Source organism: Pleurodeles waltl, chromosome 3_1 (assembly GCF_031143425.1).
Source record: "Pleurodeles waltl isolate 20211129_DDA chromosome 3_1, aPleWal1.hap1.20221129, whole genome shotgun sequence".
NCBI lineage: Eukaryota > Metazoa > Chordata > Amphibia > Caudata > Salamandridae > Pleurodeles > Pleurodeles waltl.
In genome coordinates, this window is record NC_090440.1 from 1962158010 (window position 1) to 1962178378 (window position 20369).

The 20369-nt window shown below is 41.8% G+C and overlaps 1 protein-coding gene across 2 annotated transcripts in view; it reads left to right on the forward strand.

Annotated features, from left to right (window-relative positions):
* The window catches only part of LOC138285855 (transient receptor potential cation channel subfamily V member 1-like), a 193730-nt gene that overhangs the window by 60701 nt on the left and 112660 nt on the right, over nucleotides 1-20369 (forward strand). For both annotated transcript variants that reach the window (XM_069226331.1, XM_069226329.1), the window contains exon 2: nucleotides 13307-13612. In XM_069226331.1, coding sequence (XP_069082432.1) covers nucleotides 13374-13612 — 239 coding nt within the window. In that variant the 5' untranslated portion in view covers nucleotides 13307-13373. The remainder of the gene's footprint in view (nucleotides 1-13306; nucleotides 13613-20369) is intronic.

Below are 20369 nucleotides of genomic sequence, written 5' to 3' on the forward strand. Positions count from 1 at the left end.
GGAGAGAGGTGTGTCCTTGTTGTGCAGTCCACCTTAACCACAACCACACCCTTCCTCTTCTCATTCAGACAAGGCCCCAGAGTACTGTTGAATGAGAAATTCAGTCAAAGGTCTTTTCAGTTTTTGTGCTTTTGATCAAGTTCTAAGAACCGGCGTGAAGAATAGCCCAGGTGCACCCACCATCTTTCAGTGAACACGCCTAACTCCTTTTTAATGGCTTGTGTGCTAAAGAAGCTATTTTTACCCACCTGTTAATGTTCTATTTTTAAAGCACTGGATATAATTTAATAATGATAAGTGCAGATGATACGATCTTTTCTTTCAGGAAAATAAGTCGTTCCCGTGTGAAATCAATGTAGTATACCTTTTAGAGGAATTAAATATAATAGGATTTAGGCTGTTACTAAAGTCTGTTGGATTGCAACACCATAGAATTTAGAGGGCAAAGGAAGCAAATTCACAGAGGTGCAGTTTAAAGATCCAGGCCCAGCTATAGCGCTGATGGCGTCCAGGTGACATTCTTTGTGGACACCCCTAAAAAAACTCCTTCTCTCCGAATTCCCTCACTACCACGCTCTGCCGCTGCCCCTCATATCCCCATAGGCACTCTCTCACATGCATTTCATTCATTTTATAGTGCTGCTCAAACCAGTGTAGGGTGTCAGAGCACTTTATACTACACACACATGATACAGGACCAATGAATGATAAAAGACTAGGGGCGCGTGGAACTCTTGGAATTTCACTCTGCAGAATTCTTTGAAATTACATGAAAACTCTGCAGCATTCCACAGAGTTCTGCGAATGGGCAGAAATCAGCATGTTGCGCTGCTCGCACTGATTGCTAGCACTGGGAGTTCCCTCTGCGCTGAAAAATCAGCTCAAATGGCACCATGTGGCATGCCAGATGGTGCTGCTCTTCGAGTTGATTTTGCTGCCGCTAGAGTAGATTATCCACTTAAGCAGCACCTTTCTCACCGCAAATGGTCGTGACCGCCTGTGACTGTTAGCAGTGAAAAAATCTCACTGGGTGTCCTCCTAGCACCCAAAAATCATACTAGGGGATGCCAATTCTTGCTCGTGCTTGCCAACTAACCATTGGTGAGCTGCATGCAAGAAATAAACTCTGCCATGTGGCGGTTGGTGGAATTTGGCCGGAGCTCCATGTTACAAGCATAACGCAGAGTGGCCAAAATTCTGCCAAGTCTGCTTGCTGAGCAGATTTTATCACCCACTCCTAGAAAAAAACATAATATTCTAACCCATACCATGCACTTTGCATGCCGCTCTTTGATGACAATTCATAGGTCACCTTGCTCATGAACTGCAAGTAACAAAGAGATCTCTTTAGCAAAAGCAGCAACCTACTGAGCAATCCACATGAAATAGAGTTTGGTGGATTACATGGTACATGTTCTTAGCAGTAGGCATCTTAACCCTCTGTGCTACTTTAGCATGAGTGGAAACTGCCACTAGCCAAAACTCCGATCTCTCTCCAGCATCAGCGTTAATCACCAGAGTTATCTTGACAGTTTCATTGTTGCTGGTAATCTTATGGACAGAGGCATAGCTTCGGGGTGGGGGCGGGGGGTGTTACACCCCTCTTAATAAATTTATTTTGTGATTAATAGTTGGGTGCAAGTGCTTTCAGTCGGGTATGGTGAGATGTCGGTCGGAGTTCACCAGGAATTTTTACACACAGACAAAACGCATGCACACTATATCTCTCTGTCTGTTTGAAAAGACTTTGAAAATGCTGGTTATTTCACAAAATAATGCGCTTTCTCGCACTTAGTACACCTACTAATCTGCATTCCTCTCCCTTTCTACTGCCCCTTAAGCCCCTCTCCTGCGCCTTGCTTGTGGTATAATGTATTTTAACCTCATGTGCTCGCTTGATTGTCAGGAAATTTGAAGCGAACATCCACCCAATCATACTGACCAAGCTGCGCCCCTGCTTATGGACACACAAGGAACTCTGCAGCGAGTGCTTTTCATCAAATTCCTGATATTTCTAAACACGGCGCCCCTGTGGTCAGTGCCAGGTGCAGTTGCAATGGTTGCACCACCTGGACCCAGCTCTGCAAAGCTCTATGCAACATGTAGGAATGAGAAGGAAACTCAATGAACTCAGTGTGGAGCCTGGCAAGCTTGCTATTTAGTCCACCCACAATATAAGATCTGGTTGCACAGGCTTTTTTTTAAATAAAAACTTGAAAGAGGTAGCCAGAATATGATAGGACCAAGTCGGTTATATGTTACTAAATAGAGCACATTCAAGATTTCTCAAAACAGTGGTGTACTGTTGGAGGGCCTCCTGATCTACCGTCCGCCAGGCCCTCCTACAAACTTTGTACAATCCTGAGCTAAGCTGATAGAACCGATGGTTCTGTCCCCTAAGGCAATTATATTGGGTGATTTTAACATCCATTTTGACGAGATATGTACCTCTGTGGTCCAGGAGTTTTTAGACTTTATGGAGGCCTTGGATTGGACCTTCAGAGTCTTGGCAGCAACCCATAGGGCAGGACATATATTAGATGGGGTCTTTGTTCGAACCTCTTTACAGTTGGTCACTATCTGCTGAATTTTAAATTCGACATTACGCATTTTCTTGACCCTTATGAGGAGGTGAGCAAAATTGTCAGGTTATGGAAGCAGATTAAAGTAGAGGAGTTAGTCCCGGCATTAGAAGACGGCTGGGATAAGGCCAAGAAATTAGCTCAGCCCCTGCTTGATAGTTTTCAGCAAGGGGTGGAAATGGCCATGGCTCAATTGGCTCCCCCTATAATCCGGGGACCCAGCAGCCGGAAGAAACTCGGTCACCCCTGGTTTACGAAGGAGCATAAATTCTTCTAGAGAAAGTATCGACAACAGGAGCGCCGGTGGAAACTAAATCCAGTCCCAGAGGAAAAGGCGGTACTAAAGTCCACTCTTAAGGCTTACAAAGCGGCGCAATTTAAGGCCAAATCTAACTAATACACTAGCAAAGTGAAGGAGGCATTAAATGCCCCTAGGGAACTTTTTAAGATGACAAAGGCATTATCTACGCCCCTTAGGCCTGCAGTTTTGAAGAACTCTCAGGAATTTTGTGATAAGGTTGCCATGCACTTTGAGAATAAGATTCTCCAAATACACGCAGTTTTTGCTCCTCAGGACAATCTTAGAGAACCTTCCTCCACGACATCTACCGATTCTAATGCAAGTTGCAAAGTATTATCGGATTTCCACACCCCTACCCACAACAGTATTAGAAAGAGGATCCTTGAAATTAAGTCCGGTTCCCCTCTTGATCCGTGTCCCCCCTCTATTTTTCAACTGGCCCCTGACCTGATGGCTCGGGCGTTAGTTCCTATGTATCAAGAGATCCTGATATCTGGGGTGTACCCCTCCCCATGGAAAGAAACCATAGTGGTACCCCTCAAGAAAAAGCCAGATGGTGATAGTCAGGACCTAAGTAATTTACGGCCAATAGCACTTCTTCCATATCTGGAAAAGATTTTAGAGAAAATCTTGAATCTGGAATTGGCTGATTTCTTAATATAAGCGGAAGCCCTTGACGCCTCCCAACACGGCTTTAGGAAAGTGCCTAGCATGGAAACTGCCTTGATCTCATCTTCTGATGCTATCTGGAAATTGGTGGATGAAGGCCAAGGAGTTACTCTAGTTCTTTTAGATTTATCGGCGGCATTTGACACCATCTCCCCACACTTGTTGACGTCCCGCCTTTACCAAGTGGGGATTAGAGAGCGGGCGCTTAAGCTCTTAGAATCCTTTCTTACAAACCGATGGACCATGGTTAGCTGTGGTGATTTTAGATCCACGCCTTATTTATTACCTTATGGGATTCCTCAGGGATCATCCCTAAGACCCACATTGTTTAACGTGTATGTAGCCCCGCTGGTCAGTTTGATTCGATGTTTTGGTTTCATTCCGTCCTGCTATGTAGATGACTCTCAGCTTATCATCCCAATTAAACAGGCTTGGGAGGAGGTTGCGGACTGGTTCAGTAATTGTATGCTAGCAGTGAGCAACTGGATGAATACTAATTGGCTTAAAATGAATGCCACAAAAACCGAAATTCTCTGTTTCGGATTAGGAAAAGAGTTATGGAGCTCACGCTGGTGGCCTTCTGAATGTGGCACTCGTCCTGTACCTACCACTGTTAGCAGGAACCTGGGCATTCTGTTTGATGATCATTTATCCTTTAAAAAACAGGTTAACTATACTGTAAAGACTAGTCTCTGGTTCATCAAAATGCTCAGGAAATTTTTTCCTTACCTTTCACATGAATGGAGAGTCTCTGCCATCTTAGCGCTGGTGATGTCAAATGTAGACTATTGTAATGCCCTATTCCTCAATCTGGATAACGCTCTGATCAACAAATTACAATTGGCCCAGAATTCTGCCGCCAGAGCGGTTCTCAATTTCCCACGGCGGGTATCAGTTAGAGAGAGCCTCAAACAATTACATTGGCTGCCGGTGGCTCAGCGTGTTATCTTCAAATCGCTTTGTCTAACATATAAGGCAGCCCATGGGATTGGACCACGATACCTCACCACTAGGCTTTGCTGTTATGTTCCTAAGAGAAACCTGAGGTCTTCTCAATCTTACCAGATTCAGGTTCCTCGAACCTATAAAGCCAAATGGGGCGACAAAGCCTTCACTGTGGCTGCTGCTAAAAGTTGGAACTTGCTTCCTTTGAACATCAGGCAAGAACCCTGTTATATGAAATTCAGGAAATTGGTTAAAACATGGATTTTCCCCCGAAAATACCTTTTTTGTACCTCTTGTATCGTGCTTTGTACTTCTAACTAATTCTTCTGCTTTCTTTTTTATCATTATCTGTTTCCTGAGTGGTGTCTCTGCATTTTGCATTCTTCCTCTGCTCTCTCCTCTTTGCTTTAGCGCTTCGATGCTCTTTGTGAGCAGGAATGCGCTTTATAAATATGGCATACATACATACATACACAAAAGCTAATATGAGGAATGCTTGAAAATAGTCTAAACCACCAACAAGTGCTCTGTGTAGCATTCCTTTCCTTCACTATTTGCTAATTATGCCACTTTAGACAGAGGTCTGGCCCTTACAAATCAGTACGGATCATTCTCCTTATGGGAGAAGTTCAGTTCCCTTCAGAAGGGAGCCTCACTGGCAGTTCTGGATGCATTGTTCTCATAAGGAACATGGTCAGTCCTGATTTACATAAAGCGGGTCTCTGTGTAGAGTGGTACAGTAGATGAAAAACGAGGTGTAGAATGTTACCCAGGGTGACTGACAAGTGGTCTTTGCAAGTATCCTTTTATGTGTTTTACATTACTAAATAGATTACTAAATAGATCATTGGTCCCTGTGAGTTCATGTTTCAGACAAGATGACTTATGATCGATCAAATCCATTTTTGATCCAGAATCCACTGAGATTAAAATAAGAACATGAGGGGGCACATTTCTCATCTGAGGGTGTGGTATTATATTGCGTGGTGCCATGGTGGAAGGAATACCCAAAAATAAATGCGATGCAGTTGGATACGTCTATATTTCTGCAACCTTAAGAGCAAATCGAAAGAGGGTGGGATAGTGGTACTCAGTATTTTTTGCCATGTCGTATGAAGTGAGGTGAAAGTGCCCAGGATACATCTCCACCACCCTCCTCCGTTCTCCCTCTGGTTAAGAAATGTAAAGGGAATAAGAGCAGGCTTGGACTGAATAACATAGTATCCTGAAGAGTAGCATAGGCTCAACAAGCTTGTTGTTTATTATTCCTATCCCTCCTCCTCACACGTTAGCTCCCTTGCCTTCACTCTTGGCTACATGGGGAACCTCCTTCCAAATAGTGGGACCACTTGGTGGGTGCCACAAAAGAAGGTGCCTCATTCCACGTCATCATTAACACTGATTCCAGCATCAGCAAATTATTGCTGTCATGTGTGTTAGTCTAATTAGTTCAATTAAAGTAAATCAAGATTACAACACCCATAATGCATTAGGTTGTCACATGAATGCACAGTACCGGTAAAAATGCCTGTTAGACCTGTTAGCTCTTGGCGTGGTTTCGCCTGGCTTTTTGGCTTCTGACGACCTGTTTTTTTAATCCTGTGCTGACCTTTGTTTTTGCTAGTTTAGGACTGTGGGCACTTTACCATTGCTGACCGGTGCTAAAGTGCAAGTGCTTTCTGTCTCAAATGTATTGGTAGTTGGTTTATCCATGATTGGCATATCTGATGCGCTATGTAATTGTAATTGTATTTGTATAGCGCTTACTACCCCTGACGAGCTGTCAAAGCACTTTTCGTCGAGTAGCGCGCTACTCCAGAACCCAAAAGGATTAGTGGTGGATTAGTAAAGGGAAATAAGAGTGTAGTATTTGTATAAAGAAATATGAGTTAATTTGAGCGGTCGAATGTGAGTCTTTTAGTTTGATTGAACAGACTAATGGAGGGATAGAAGAGGGAAGAATCCAGAAGTGTTAATTGGTCAAGTGTCTTTGCCACCGCCGCCGGCATAGCGGTCTGAACCGCCAGGGTTCATAATGAGACCCTTAATCTTAAAAAATGTATCTTTGCTTGTGTATGTTGGATGTTTGTCATTTTGGTCTTGTTTTACTCACACGAATATTGGCTAGTTTTCTAAGCTGGTGTGGAGTACTTTTGTGGTGTTTTCACTGTGTTACTGTGTGTGTACTAATACTTTATGCATTGTCTCTGACATAAGCCTGACTTCTTGAGTCAAGCTACCAAGGGGGTCTGAAGGGGTTATTTTAGGATTGTGACTCCCTTACCCTGACTATAGTAATGGTCCCCATTTGTACATGGTGCAAACCACTGCCAAATAGAGACCCCATTTGTAACAATGTCCATAATGATAAGGACGCCCATATTAATGAACAGGTTCACAAAAATCCACTACATTATTCCATATTCAATATCAGACATCTTTTCAGTCCCCTAGTTCCATTTTCTAAACCATGGATACTTTCAAAGATTTTCCCAGGGGCCAAAATGTTGGTCTGCGATGTGACAGTGGGCAACATTGGTACTAATAGGGTGGCTGTCATGGTTGAGGGGGATAGTTTGGGGGTTTGTTGGAGGTAAGGTGTGTTTAGGGGACGCAAAGCATAGAGGCTGAATTGGACAATGTAAAACCAGAAAACCTGGTATTAATCCCGGCCTACCCAATTTACCAAATTGTGTAATCCTGGGCAATTGTTTTATTCCACTTTACCTCCATTATCTCATATAAGAGGACCTCGAAATACAGGTATTCAGGATGCACGCTGTATGAAACCTTTTTCTGTGTTTGATTTAATAAACTATAATGTTGTTAATGTATAATAGGAACCCAAAGGGCCACATAACAAGTGACTTGTCTATTGGTTCACTATTGGCATTGTTGACCGGTCGGGGGAAGAATGAATGTTTCTAAATTCATGTTAAAAAACTATCACTTAAATAAAAACTTCTCATTGCACTGGTGTAATCTGATTTCCAAAGGTGAAATGGTTCTGAATGTTAATGAACTACACCTTTTTGAATTCTGAAGAGACATTAGCATATTTTTACACTTTTTCTGCAAGATGTCTTTAAAATAAAAGCGTTCTTAAAGTTAAGTGCTGCAGGAGAACCTAGTTACATCCTTTCTTTAACTTCAATTAACCTGTAAATAAAATCTAGTCTGTTTATTTAACATTCTTTTAATCTTAGTCCTGAGTTGAGTAAAAAGAGCGCATTTGTGCTGTTGACCAGGGGGCCACAGGAAAAGGTCAGGCAGGGTGCATGCTGTCCCCGGGTCTTAATTTGGGTGTCACTGTTCTAAACCATTGTAATCTTATTCAAGTGAACAGGGGTGTGTAATTTAATTAAATATCTACTTGTCCATAGGACATGTCCCTTCATAAGTTTACTTGTCCTGCAAAAAAAATCTACCCGTCTCTTTGGTGCCATGTAGAGAGACAAGAAATTATGGCAGCAATCGCATTATATAGGAGCTGTGATAATAACCTCTCTGATTATGCAAGGGTTAATACAATAGTAGGGCTTGAATACTAGCAGTTTCCTTATTTTGCCACTTTTCCGCAAATAAACATACTGGGACTGCAGTAGCGGTAACCAATTGTGGGCTGGAATGCCCTTTTGAGCCTGAGCAAACCTATTAGCTTGCATGTTTATTCGTTTTTACCAGCTGTTCTCTAATATTTTCCCATAATGGGAAAGGTTGGACATTTACTTCTGACAAAGGCAGAAGTAAAATTTCTTCCAATGTTTGGAAACAAGTGGTTGGAGGAAACAGTGAACTTGTAAACACTGAACATATTTTCACATGAACAAACCTACACATCCACATTTACTCATGCTAAAATACAGTTCACAAATATGAAATATGGAAATTTGCACTAATGCAAAGACATATACGATGGGTGCACTTTTGTAACTTTCTTTAACAATTGGGCCCCTAATGAGGTCTAGTGTTAACCAAGACATTTTGTTTTTATTAAAATTCTATCTCTCTATCTATCCTTCTTATGGCTGGCTTCACTGTGAGTGATAGCAATCTGCTCTCTCACAAGGAGCATATTGGCACACAGTCGTTTTGTCCAGTGCCAGAAACTACTGTGGCAATGTGTGCTTTTTGAGACCAAAAAATAGTTTTGCTTGTTGCCAATGTTTGTTACAATGTTGAGGGTCAAGTAGCTCCCACCACAAAGTTTTACAAAAGCCATGTCAAAACCAAAAGACTGGCCACCAGTGTCAGTCCTATTGGCTTTGCCAATGCTTGTTTATTTTCATGTTTGACATAATCTTGTTGAAACTGGATTCACTGATTTTACATTATGAATATCTTTTGGAAATACTAGCATGCATCAAAACATTTTACTGAATGATGCTTCAAAGAAATGGTACCTAAAATGTCACAGTAATTTAGCTAATGTATGTTGAAAGCAAAGAATCATCACAATTGCTTCCAAGCTTCTGTGAAACTTTGCAACTAATCAGAGAGAATTATGGGAGCATTACATGTTGCCTTATGTTGTTATACTTTGCAAACATGCATACACATTTTGTTTACTAGAACCACTGTCAGTAGTGCTGTCTGAGCCTACAACATGTATTTAGGGCACTCACCCTAATAGTAAAGGCTTTGCATTAATGAACCATAAATACAAGACTCGACCAGCATAGTCACATAGACACAAATATTGTCTAAACTGCAGAAAACTCCCTTTTCTGCTTCATAATGTGGTACTATAAACTGGCAGCCAAAGAGTTTGTGCTGCAGGGGGTTGGGCCTACTTTCCCCAAGAAATTATTTTGAAAAAATGGGGCAACCCAGTACCCTGGGACCTGGGTAAATGAATAATGTAACAGAAAGGTTTTTGGTCCCTTGGGGGAAGGATATGAATTAACTTCCACCACAGTGATTGTAACATAAAGCACTTTCTGTTCTGATGAGGTCTCCGATAAGCACCTATAACAATAGCTACTGTGAGCCTGCTAAAGTTTTTCAAAAGCCAATCCACATTTTCAAAGACAGTGTTGACGTTTCAACCCCAAAAAAAGAAATTAATTCAGGTGGGTCATCAACAGGACAGAATATTGAAAAAGGAAGCACCTAACATACAATACAGAAAGCATGTATCAATACTTTGCCCTCCATCTGGAGACCTCATGCTTTTTAACCACATTTTGATTTTAGTTTTCATGTAAATAGCACTGCAACACTTATACTAACACATAATTCACTCACACTGCGCAGTCATACAGGAGCACCTTGATTACTTTACTTTAAATTGTAGAATTTGTGGAATTTAAGTTTCCAATAAATGTGATATATTGTTCACAAACTACATCGGTACAGAAAGTTCTTCATGGTACAACCACTGTCGTGGAAGTTAATTCATAAACTTCCCCCGGAGGGATCAACAATCTTTCTGTTACATTACTTGTGCCAAGGGCAAAATAACTATGAAAACCTGTTGTCCTTGACCCCAAACAATATGTCCTGTGTGTAGGGCCATAGTAATTCCACACACTTTAGAGAAGCAGGAGTGCAACTCCCAGGATGCATTTGTTTGTTAGGTGAAAGCCCAGGGCTGGAACATGATGTCCATGCTGACATGGAATCTCATAGTAACCTTATTTCTTCTTTCTGTCATAGTCTATTCTCTGAGCTGTTGAATTTGATGTCTGGAGTCCTAGGCACCAGGTGTTTTCTTGGTGGACTGGCAAGGTGAGGGGGGCTTGTTTCACTGCTGGTGGGAGCCGTTTTATTTTGCATGGAATGGGCTGGCTGCTTTTCCTGCTTATACCTGATTGACGCTTTAAACCATTTGTTTCTGCATGTGGGTGGTTCCTGTCTCATGCAAGGCCACCAGGAGCAGCACTAACCTCAGGTTTGTTGTTGCTTCGTTCAGGGAGTCCAGTACATATATCATAGAGGCTATTCAAAACACTAAACAGTTTATTTCTTTATAATGTGATCTTCGTAGAATATTTCCGTTTAGTATATTCAATTACACCATTGCATTTAGTGGCAATTGTTAGAAGTGACAGATTCTAATCATAAACTTAGAAACATTATTGCCTCCACCACTACTGATGTGAGGAGGATGCTCTTAGTGAACCAAGAGGAAAGCTGTCTTTTGTCCCCAATTTGTGCCCTTGCGTGTTACTGCAAATGAAGTAACATTATGGTCTTTTGCTCATGTGCAGCGAACACACAGACGTATTTGAAGGTGCTCTCATGGAATGAGGAAGGAAAAGAAGAAACTGTGAAAAAAGTAACTGCCTCGATCACACAATGTGCAAACAGAAGCCAGATTGATGCAAGGTTTTCTGTGTAATTCAGCCACTAGTTAGGCTATTATTTTTCCCATTTTAGATCAAAGCTTAATGCATTGTATTAAATTATATGCAGCACAAAATCAGTACACTGTGATCTAGGCTGTCTATATTTCAAAAGGATTAGTGGCTGCAGTGTTTGTGGATGTTGATGTTTTAGTGCTGAAGCTAAAGTGAAAACAAGAGCACTGACCCTTGGTCAGTACATTGAGACCATTTGCTCTAATCATCCAAACTCTTTATTCATTGCTATTCGTTCTTGAAATAATGTATCTATCCACTCCTCACCGTCCAAATATTCATTCATTGAACCGTGCAGTCCTGTGTCCAATCTCAATCCAGCCATTCAAAGATTGGATAATGAAAAATACGTTGTAAAATGTAGAATATTGGTAGTTGTTTTTCAAAACCTTCTTGAGGGGAGAACCCCAACACTTTTTGCAGTGGGCATGCTTGCTTGCAGTGCTCGCTCACTACATGATGTATGGGGGCTGGTCTGGTCTGACAAGATTTTCCAGGGCGGCTTTTTGTTCCTGGTCTGGCCGCAGGCAGGAGCCAGACTATAACCCGATGTGGTGTCTGTGGGTTCTGAATCATTTTACCCACAGTCTAGAACAGCTCAAGTTGCTGTGTGTATGTTTGGGAAGTGGTAGATTACTGCAGGTCCCTGGTTAGAAGTACATATGTTTAAAATATGTCCCTTTAAGCTATTCAAATATTGGTTAAATTGTCACACACTGACATGTTCACAGTCTTTGTGGATTATCTGTCGAGTGACAAGATTTAGTTACCACCTAATCAGATTGTCTCACCTCACTTTATGCTGATCTGAAACTTCAATGTTACTACTCACAGCACTATGAACAAAAGGTACATGTTTGGAGGCATGTGTGCACGCATTGTTCTGGCATGTTTAATATGGTCACAGGGAAATAAAATGTCTCCATAATCTTTTATAAATCTGTTTCAATCTCTAACTGCTCCTTAATAACACATACTGTACTTATCGGTTAACAGTGGCTGGGGTAGCCTCAAGGTTTGGCATTCTTTCATTGACTATGGGCCTTTGGAGGTTTGTCCATTTGTCTGCCCATCCTATTTAGACTGGGTGACCATCCAAAACGTGGCAGTAAGTGGAAGAATTTTTTTTTTTAATGAACTCCACGGCATGGAAGAAAATTCCCATAATGAGGGCGTCATTGCTTTTTTAACTTAAAAAAGAAAATTAAATTTTGGGATTTTATTTAAAACAATTTAAAACGATATTGAAAGTGTGACATACAGCACTGTCATGTTGACGGAGCTGCCCGCCACACTTTCCTTCCATTGACAGGAATCGCCGTGATCACGGTTCCTGCCAATGTAAGCGATGTCTGCTGGGATGGTGGACATCTCTGAACTTGGAGTGTGTTGCCCTGACAGAGTAATTATCATATTCCAAAGTCTAAATCAGCCCCTCTGAAATGTTTGTTTTGCACGTCATCCCCAAATTTAAAACAATATTATGGCTATAGCACAATTATTGGTCGTGGTAACGTAATTATCAAATTGTGATTAACTACTTATGGAGCACATGGTGATGTTGTGCTTCATCTTCTTGTGTACTAATGACTCAACTATTAATAGAGAGGGGTTAAAACAGGCAGAAGAATCCATGGACCTGCAGTCTTGGGATAGTGCAATTTTCAGAAAGAAATTCAACTGGTTTATGGTTATAAGCGAAGCCAAAGAGTTATGTTCTGTTATGTCATGTTATGTTATGTTATATTATGTTATGTTATGTTATGTTATGTTATGTTATATTATGTTATGTTCTGTTGTGGTATGTTGTGTTATGTTATTAGGATTTGTTATTAGGATTTGTATGGCGTACTAATCACTCAGGAAGATATCCAGGCCACCTCGAAGATGTGAGCTGGGTTGTCTGAGAGGAGCCTAGTGGAAGATCAATGAATTGCACATTTCGTGCTAACAGTTAAAAGTCACTGGGGCAGATTCACTAACGTTTTGTACCGGGTTTGCCTCACACAGGTTACGTAAACAGGCAAACAATGTTTATTTGGAATTTACTTTCCAGCTCAAAAATTAACATGTACTAGAATGTAGCTCTAAAGTAATGCAAAGTAGTGCTAGCTGCTTTGTGTTACTTTGCATCAGGGGGATTGAAAGTTCCCATGCAACTGGGAAAGGTTTTTAAGTTTGTCTAAAAATAGTATTTTGTATTGCAGTGGTACCCTTCCAGTACAACAACTGTGCTAGCTGCACACACGCACACATTTGCACTATGAATGGGTTTACCTCCTAGTTTATCTTTCAGACTGTATTGTTTACATTTGTCCTTATTTGTTTATACATTCCAGCGCTACCAAGTAATTGTTTGATGACGATGTGCTTTATAACTCATAAAAAAAAAAAATAAACAGGTCCACCTTGAGACTAAAACTATTTTTTCTTTGACCCTCCTCCAGGTCGCATCAAACGTGGTACATCTGAAGCCACCTTCTTCCAAGGCCTGTGGAAAGCTCCTCAGCAAAGATGAGCAACGCATCGGACTCCGACTCCGATTCAGATGTACCGACACACTCACCCCCTAAGAACAATGGCTTTAGCCTGGAAGCCCATGACAAGGACAGCGGGCCCAACCAGCAGCACAACATAAAAGTGGGAGATGCAGATAAAGGCAGGGTGCCCATCGACTCCAAGTTCCAAAAGGAGAGTGACAAATTTGCCCCAGACATTGGCTTCAACCTGGACTTTTTCGGAGATGGCAACAAGTGAGTAAGACAGATGGTGGAGTCTTTACACTATTCTAGTTTGTATTATTAAAACCATGTGATACATGTGTGTTTGTTTCATGCACATGCATGCCTGGACCTTGAGTCACCAAAATGCCAATGGTGTTAAAAGTGAGATCACACATCCTTGCAGCCCTGATGACATCACAGAGTTTTGTCCTTTCCTTGCCTTTATACCTCCAGCAGCTTCCTATTTACTTTTGAGGGTAATGGGAATGGGAATAAGGGGCAGATTTACTATCATTTCAAACAATGTTGCGTGAAAGAGAGCAGAAATGTTCCATATTTACAATGTTATGAAGCATTTCTGCTATTTGCTGGTTTACTGTGTGCTGCCTTGCACCAACGCAAGCACCCTCCCACCATAGTACAAGGGTACCTGCGTCACAGGCAGGATTGTTTTTGTGCAAGAAAAAATACCTTCCCAAAACAATCCAAAGATACTTTTTCCTGTTTCTATATGTAATGCAGAATGCATCAGACATAAAAGATGAAAAAAACAAGGAGCATATTTTTTTTTCTGCATGTTACACCATCCCCTCGGAGACATACAGATGTGTAAATCTGGAATAACGTCATTTGCCTCGATGGAAGCCCAAGAACACCCATGCGTCACCCATGGACTGCCTCCCAACTCGAAATGTAACATAATGCAGCACAAGCTGCTGCTTACATTACATTTATTTACAAAGCCATGCAAAGTGGTGCAAATCGCCTCTTATGTGACTTTGTAAATCTTACTGCTTTTGTGTTGTCCTTGTGTCGCCTTGCATGATGCAAAGGCAATGCAAAGGCTTAGCAACTCTGGGCCTAATCGTCAACTAGAGGAAGCCACAGTGTGCATGATTCCTGGTACCAGGGGTATCGAGTATAAGGGTATCAAAGAAAAAGATAATGGTGGCAGCTGCTACTCCTCACTAGTCATCATTTACACCGTGTCAGCGGCGGCTCCTCTGCTGTGGTGGAGGAGCGCCGCCCTCTCGCCAGCAGCAGCAGCTGCAAAACTTTAAAAATAAAACGATAATAAACAACATTTATTATTATTATTTCATTTTTAAAAAGGCGGGACCATGGGGGGATGACAGCCCCTCAGTGTGCATGTGTGTTTGGCTGGCCATCTCAGGACGGCCAAACACACATGCGCACTGAGCTCTCTCCAACACGGCACTGTGTTGCCGAGTTGGAGAGAGGAGGCACAGCCTCCCAGTCTGCCTGAGAGCACAAAGCCAGGGCGCTCAAGCCAATTCTGAAGCTAATCTCATGCTGCCCGTTGGGAGCCTGTGCCTGCCTACAGTGCAGCAAAGAGCAGAAGAGTAGCGGTGCGGCGGGGTCAAGGTAAGTTTTTTATATTGCTTTTGTTTTGGCCCCACCCATCCCCCACTCTGCCACTTTGCCCCATCGCTAGCAGCGACTGCACCATATACACACATGATGGATTGGGTAGACTGTATGCACGTTGTTGTGTCTCTGGGTCAGAGTACATCGACTGTGTATATATATTCTGTCTGCCGATCAGAGTTATATATGTAGGTATGCATCCTGCTGCCTGATCATAGTTCATGGTATGTATAAATCTCATACATTTTATGCATGTGTACTTGTTTCTTGGTAAGATTTAATTCACTAGGACCCCAGTTACGAGTAGGGTGGAGTGAAAGTATTACAAAGTTCTGTTCACTAATTCTGCTGCGCATGATTACAGTTTTTCACATATGCCTTTAAGGCATTGAGAATTCCATCTCGTTTTACCACGTGAAGAAGAGCAGTGATATTACATGTGAAAAAACACATTGCCTGTGAAAAAACATTGCCTGTTATTAGAATTTGCGCAACAGCACAAGGAAAGAAGGAAATAGCACCAAGATCCTCTTCATGCTGAAAATTCTGGTGACCCTCCAAACGCACCACCAGAACGCTGCCACTATTCAAATGCATAATAAAATCACCAAATTATGAACTACTAACACATTTGCTGAGATTTATGTATAACAGGAAAATACTGATAAATATGACAAAAACCTTGCATGGACAACAATACTATCACATTGCATTGGACAATAACAGTAAGTTCTCTTGTCCACTGTTGGCTTGCTCTATCTTACTGTGAATTGTGTTTGTCAGATATGGATAAGTAGAAAGTACAACAGAAACACTACGATTGACATGGTTGACATAGGGATCAAGTCAAAAGTGATGGCAGCCAGTGTTGCATGTATATACAGTCAGCGCCCCCACACACAGTTTACAGCAAGCCCACTGACCAAACACAAATGTCAATCTACATGTACAAAAGGAGGCCAAGGAGGTTGAAACATGCCTGAATAATCCGGTGATGGCACTATCCATGTGATAATGGTCAGGTAGATCATAACTTTGCCAAAATGTGAAGGTCACACTTGTAACGCGTATGGACATGCCCATAATATAGACCTGCATCGAACCCTGCAACAACGACATTGTGGGAAGATGACATACATATATACATACATACATATAGAAACATGTCACCCTCCAGGATTCCCCAGCAGCATACTTGATAATGTACCAAATAGGGCTGCCACAGAGGTACAAACACATGTCTAGCCCTCCTGTCAGTGTGTGTAACATCAATCCCTGTAATAACATTGCATGCAAACAAAACTGCAAGAGATCAAAAAGAAATAAATGAACAATCGAATATCTGCATCTTTCACTCATTCACCATCCTCAAATGGTTGGTGGTCATGGAGAAGGTTTTCTTTGGGTGGAGCACCAGATGATGGTGCAGCATGGAGGGCTGATTTGGACATCCTCGAGACCGACGTGGGTACCCAGACCTCAGTGACCTCTTCTCTATCACAACATTCTATATTGGACAGGGGTGACCTGTATATGAACTCCGGTTAAGTTACAACCTGGACCACCAGGACAATACTATTGTTCTGTTAACTTTATACTGATACAGTTGGCTACCCGAATACCGAATTTCACTCCCACATGGGATGCTTATACCAACTAGAACACTGGAACTAGATCTCACCACTAAGACCAGCAACAAGCCTGAGCCTATTACCAGTTGCTCTGATTCGACACCTGACCAATTACCTTGAAAAAGTGTCAGGTCTGCACACCGAAAAGGAGTGAAAAAACATGTTGGTTGGCCCTTTTTTCTTCTTTTCAGCATAACACCCTTGTGGATATAGGTGATGCTTCTGTCATAAATCTCTGTACTAGAATAAACAGTATTGGCCTACTTTTCAAGATTAAATATTAAGAGACTTATTTCAAATATTCTGCTCATTCAAACATTGCATACCCTATAAATGTAAATTTAAAATATAGCACAAAAAGACAGATTGGGATTTTTTGTCATTATGCATAATAGTGCATAATTTAGTTGAAAATTCTCGTAAGTACAGGAAAGCTAATTACATGCCCCTAGTTTAAATCCCTTCCATTTTAGCATTAGGTGTGCCTGAGTGCAGTGAGTTCTTTATATTCTGCTAGAAGCCAGACATTATATTGCCATGATATAAGTTTTTCAGTGGTAGTTCATTGAGCCTATCTAAGAGAAATAAGTGCCAAACAGAACAATTCTTTAATATTGAGAAAAGTAAAATACCCCAACTAACCCCCAAGACGCCTTTCTTTAGGCCAACCACCTGTAACCAACTCCAGAATCGTATTGAGCAAAATTGTCTCTTGCAGGGCTTTCCTCCATTTTTGTTCATTCACACAATATATTTTCCCCAGTTCTACAGATGCCATTAGAGACTCCATATTTTCCTCTGCATCCTTCTCTCTACTCTCTCTTTTATTTTCCAAAGTTGATCTGTACAAAATGATCTTATTTCCCATTCTGCTTCCCTGGTATGTGTTTAATATGGCAACACTACTCCAACAGTTTTGTGCCTGACTTTGCTATCCTCTTTGTAGATTTAGCAGAATGAGCATTTATATTGCCCAAACTGTATTAGTGGCTCAGGGGCTGTTCTCTTTGTGAATTTAAAACATTAGCCAAAGCTCTTACACATATGGACTGGCCACATGCAAACCAACATTTATTCTTTAAAAACAGAATACTGTTTCTCCTGTTGATTGAGAATGCAAGAGGCAAATGCCACATTTCTCACCCACTCCCCTCTTTTGAGTTAACATTCCATAGTTGTATCAAATTTGAATTATACTTTCAGACAAGGATGAAATTAATGAATCAGTGATACCCCCAACAACATCATCTTGATTTGTCCAAAACCCAGCATTCTTCATTTCTTAAATAATCTTGTCAATGGTTCTGCAACTGACAAAACAATCCACAAACCGTAAATACCATTCACCCAAACCAATAAAACAAAGCAATTGAAATCTGTTAGTTAGATAAGCAGATTTTTCAATTACTTTCAAGATTCTGGGTTTTAAAAACCTCTGGTGACGTTCATCCTAATTTTCCTGACAAATCACAAAATCATCTAGGAACGCAAATGCCTGGGCACACCCCTTAAGCATGGTGTGCATTAGACGTTGAAAGATGGCTTCTGGGGAGACCACCCTCAAAAGGCATCATTTTTGATAGGACAACACCATCCGGATTGACAAAAGAAGTGAGATGTTGGAATCCTAACCAAAAAATCACCAGAGACACACAAACTGGAGGTTAATGCCATTGTTTCTTTAGTTTTAATAGTGGGGAACAGTCCATCCATATAGCCCAATGAAGACTATGTAAGTCTATACAAAGGCTGATCTCTTTGTTCTTCTTTCGTGCCACCACAATTAGTGACAACTGTAAAAAATATTATATGGGCTCAATAACTCCTTCCATGCACATTTTATCCAGAGGATCAGCTAACATTTCTCGAAGCTGTGCCCCTAAGCTGTGCTTCATCACAATAACAATATCTTTTGGCTTATTTTGTTTTGTTTGTTTCTCAACTCCCATATTCCTTAAGCAAACATATTCTTGTTTTTATCTTCGATATTTTTCATTTTCTTCTTTTCCTACAGTGCACATTCACTTGCATCAGAATGTACTATCAATAGTACTTTTCCACACCAACAAAACTCATTAGTTTTGGGAAATGGCAAACATTTTGCCTTCCTCCTACTCTTTTTCTGGCCTCATTTAGTCAGGGCTTGTAAATTAAATGCTACTAATGGGCCTGCAGCACTGATTTTGCCACCCACATAAGTAGCCTCTTAACCATGCCTCATGCCTGCCATTGCAGGGCCTGTGTGTGCAGTTTCACTGCCACTTTGATTTGGCATTTAAAACTTCTTGCCAAGCTCCCCTTTTTCTACATATAAATCACCTTTAAGGTAGGCCCTAGGTAACCCATGGCGCAGGGTGCTATGTAAGTAAAAGGCAGGACATGTACATATGTGTTTTACATGTCCTGGTAGTGAAAAACTCACAAATTCGTTTTCCACTACTGTGAGGCCTGCTCCTCTCATAGACTAGCATTAGAACTGCCCTCATATACATTTTCAAGTGGTAAATTCTGATCTGGAAGGAGTAGCCCTGCCTGTCATGTTTAGTATTGCCAGAATTGTAATAAAAAAATCCTGCTTACTGGTGAAGTTAGGTTTGCTATTACTATTTTAGAAATGCCCCGTTAACAGAGTGTGTATTTCTCTGCACTTACTGCCATCTGTACCTTACAGCCCTGTCTCCAGTTCATGTCTGGTCTGTGCTGGTAGACCGCTCCCCTTATACATTCCAACCAGACAGCCATAAATACAGGACACTCAGTCATATCTGCATTCATCTCCATAAAGAGTGGGTCTTCCTGGGCAGGAAGGATGGGGGGACTCTCTACTACACAAAGGACACAGAGGACTGATAACCCCCCACAGGGATCCTGGCAGACAGGACTGGGCTGAAATGGGAACTTTTGCACTTGTGCAAACCCACTCTTTGAAGTTTTCCCCACTTCAAAGGCAATTTTGAGTATATAAACTGGGTCTCTGATCCCACCAAATCAGACACTTCTGGATCTACACCTGAACTCTGTCAGAGGGACTGCCTGGCTGCCCAAAGGACTCATCTGGACTGCTTTGCTCAGAAGGACTGCTGCCCTGCTTGTTGCCCTGCTGTCTGCTGGCCTCTGACTTTGCTGGAAGGACTCTGCCTTCCCCAAAAGTGCTCTCCAAGGGCTTGGATTGAGCTTGCCTCATATTCTGAAGTCTTAGTGCCAACAAAGACTTCACTGACTTCAGCGACTCCAGCACCGCCGCCGCTGCCAGACACCACACCGCCGCCTGCTCCATGGTCTTTGCTGCACCAACGATTGCAGCCTGCCACACAAGTACGATGCCGGTGACGTCCCGCAGTGTGATTTCAACACTGTGAAGTCAACACATCAGGTCTTGACCGACTGGATCTATCGACCCCGCTGGGTCACAAGGAACCGACGCCCCACCACCGATGCTTCACCAGCTCCCCCTGCAAACGGACAGAACCGATGCCTCACCTCCCCTCCCCTGCCTCACAAGGAGGAACCAACGCCTCACCTCCCTGGATGCCATAAGTGACTAACGCCGCATCGGCTCCAGGAACGCATCGCCTCAATGACTAAGTGCAACGTCTTTGTTTCCTTGTTTTCAAAGGTACTGACTCTGGGGGTCCATGCGACTCCGTGACCGGTGCCTGTAGCATCAAATTATTGGGAACGACTCCGTCAATGATTGTGTTTTTAAGCACTTTAGTGGGACTTAATCTTTAAAAATTCATAACTTTGCATGTGTAAATTGGCTTTTT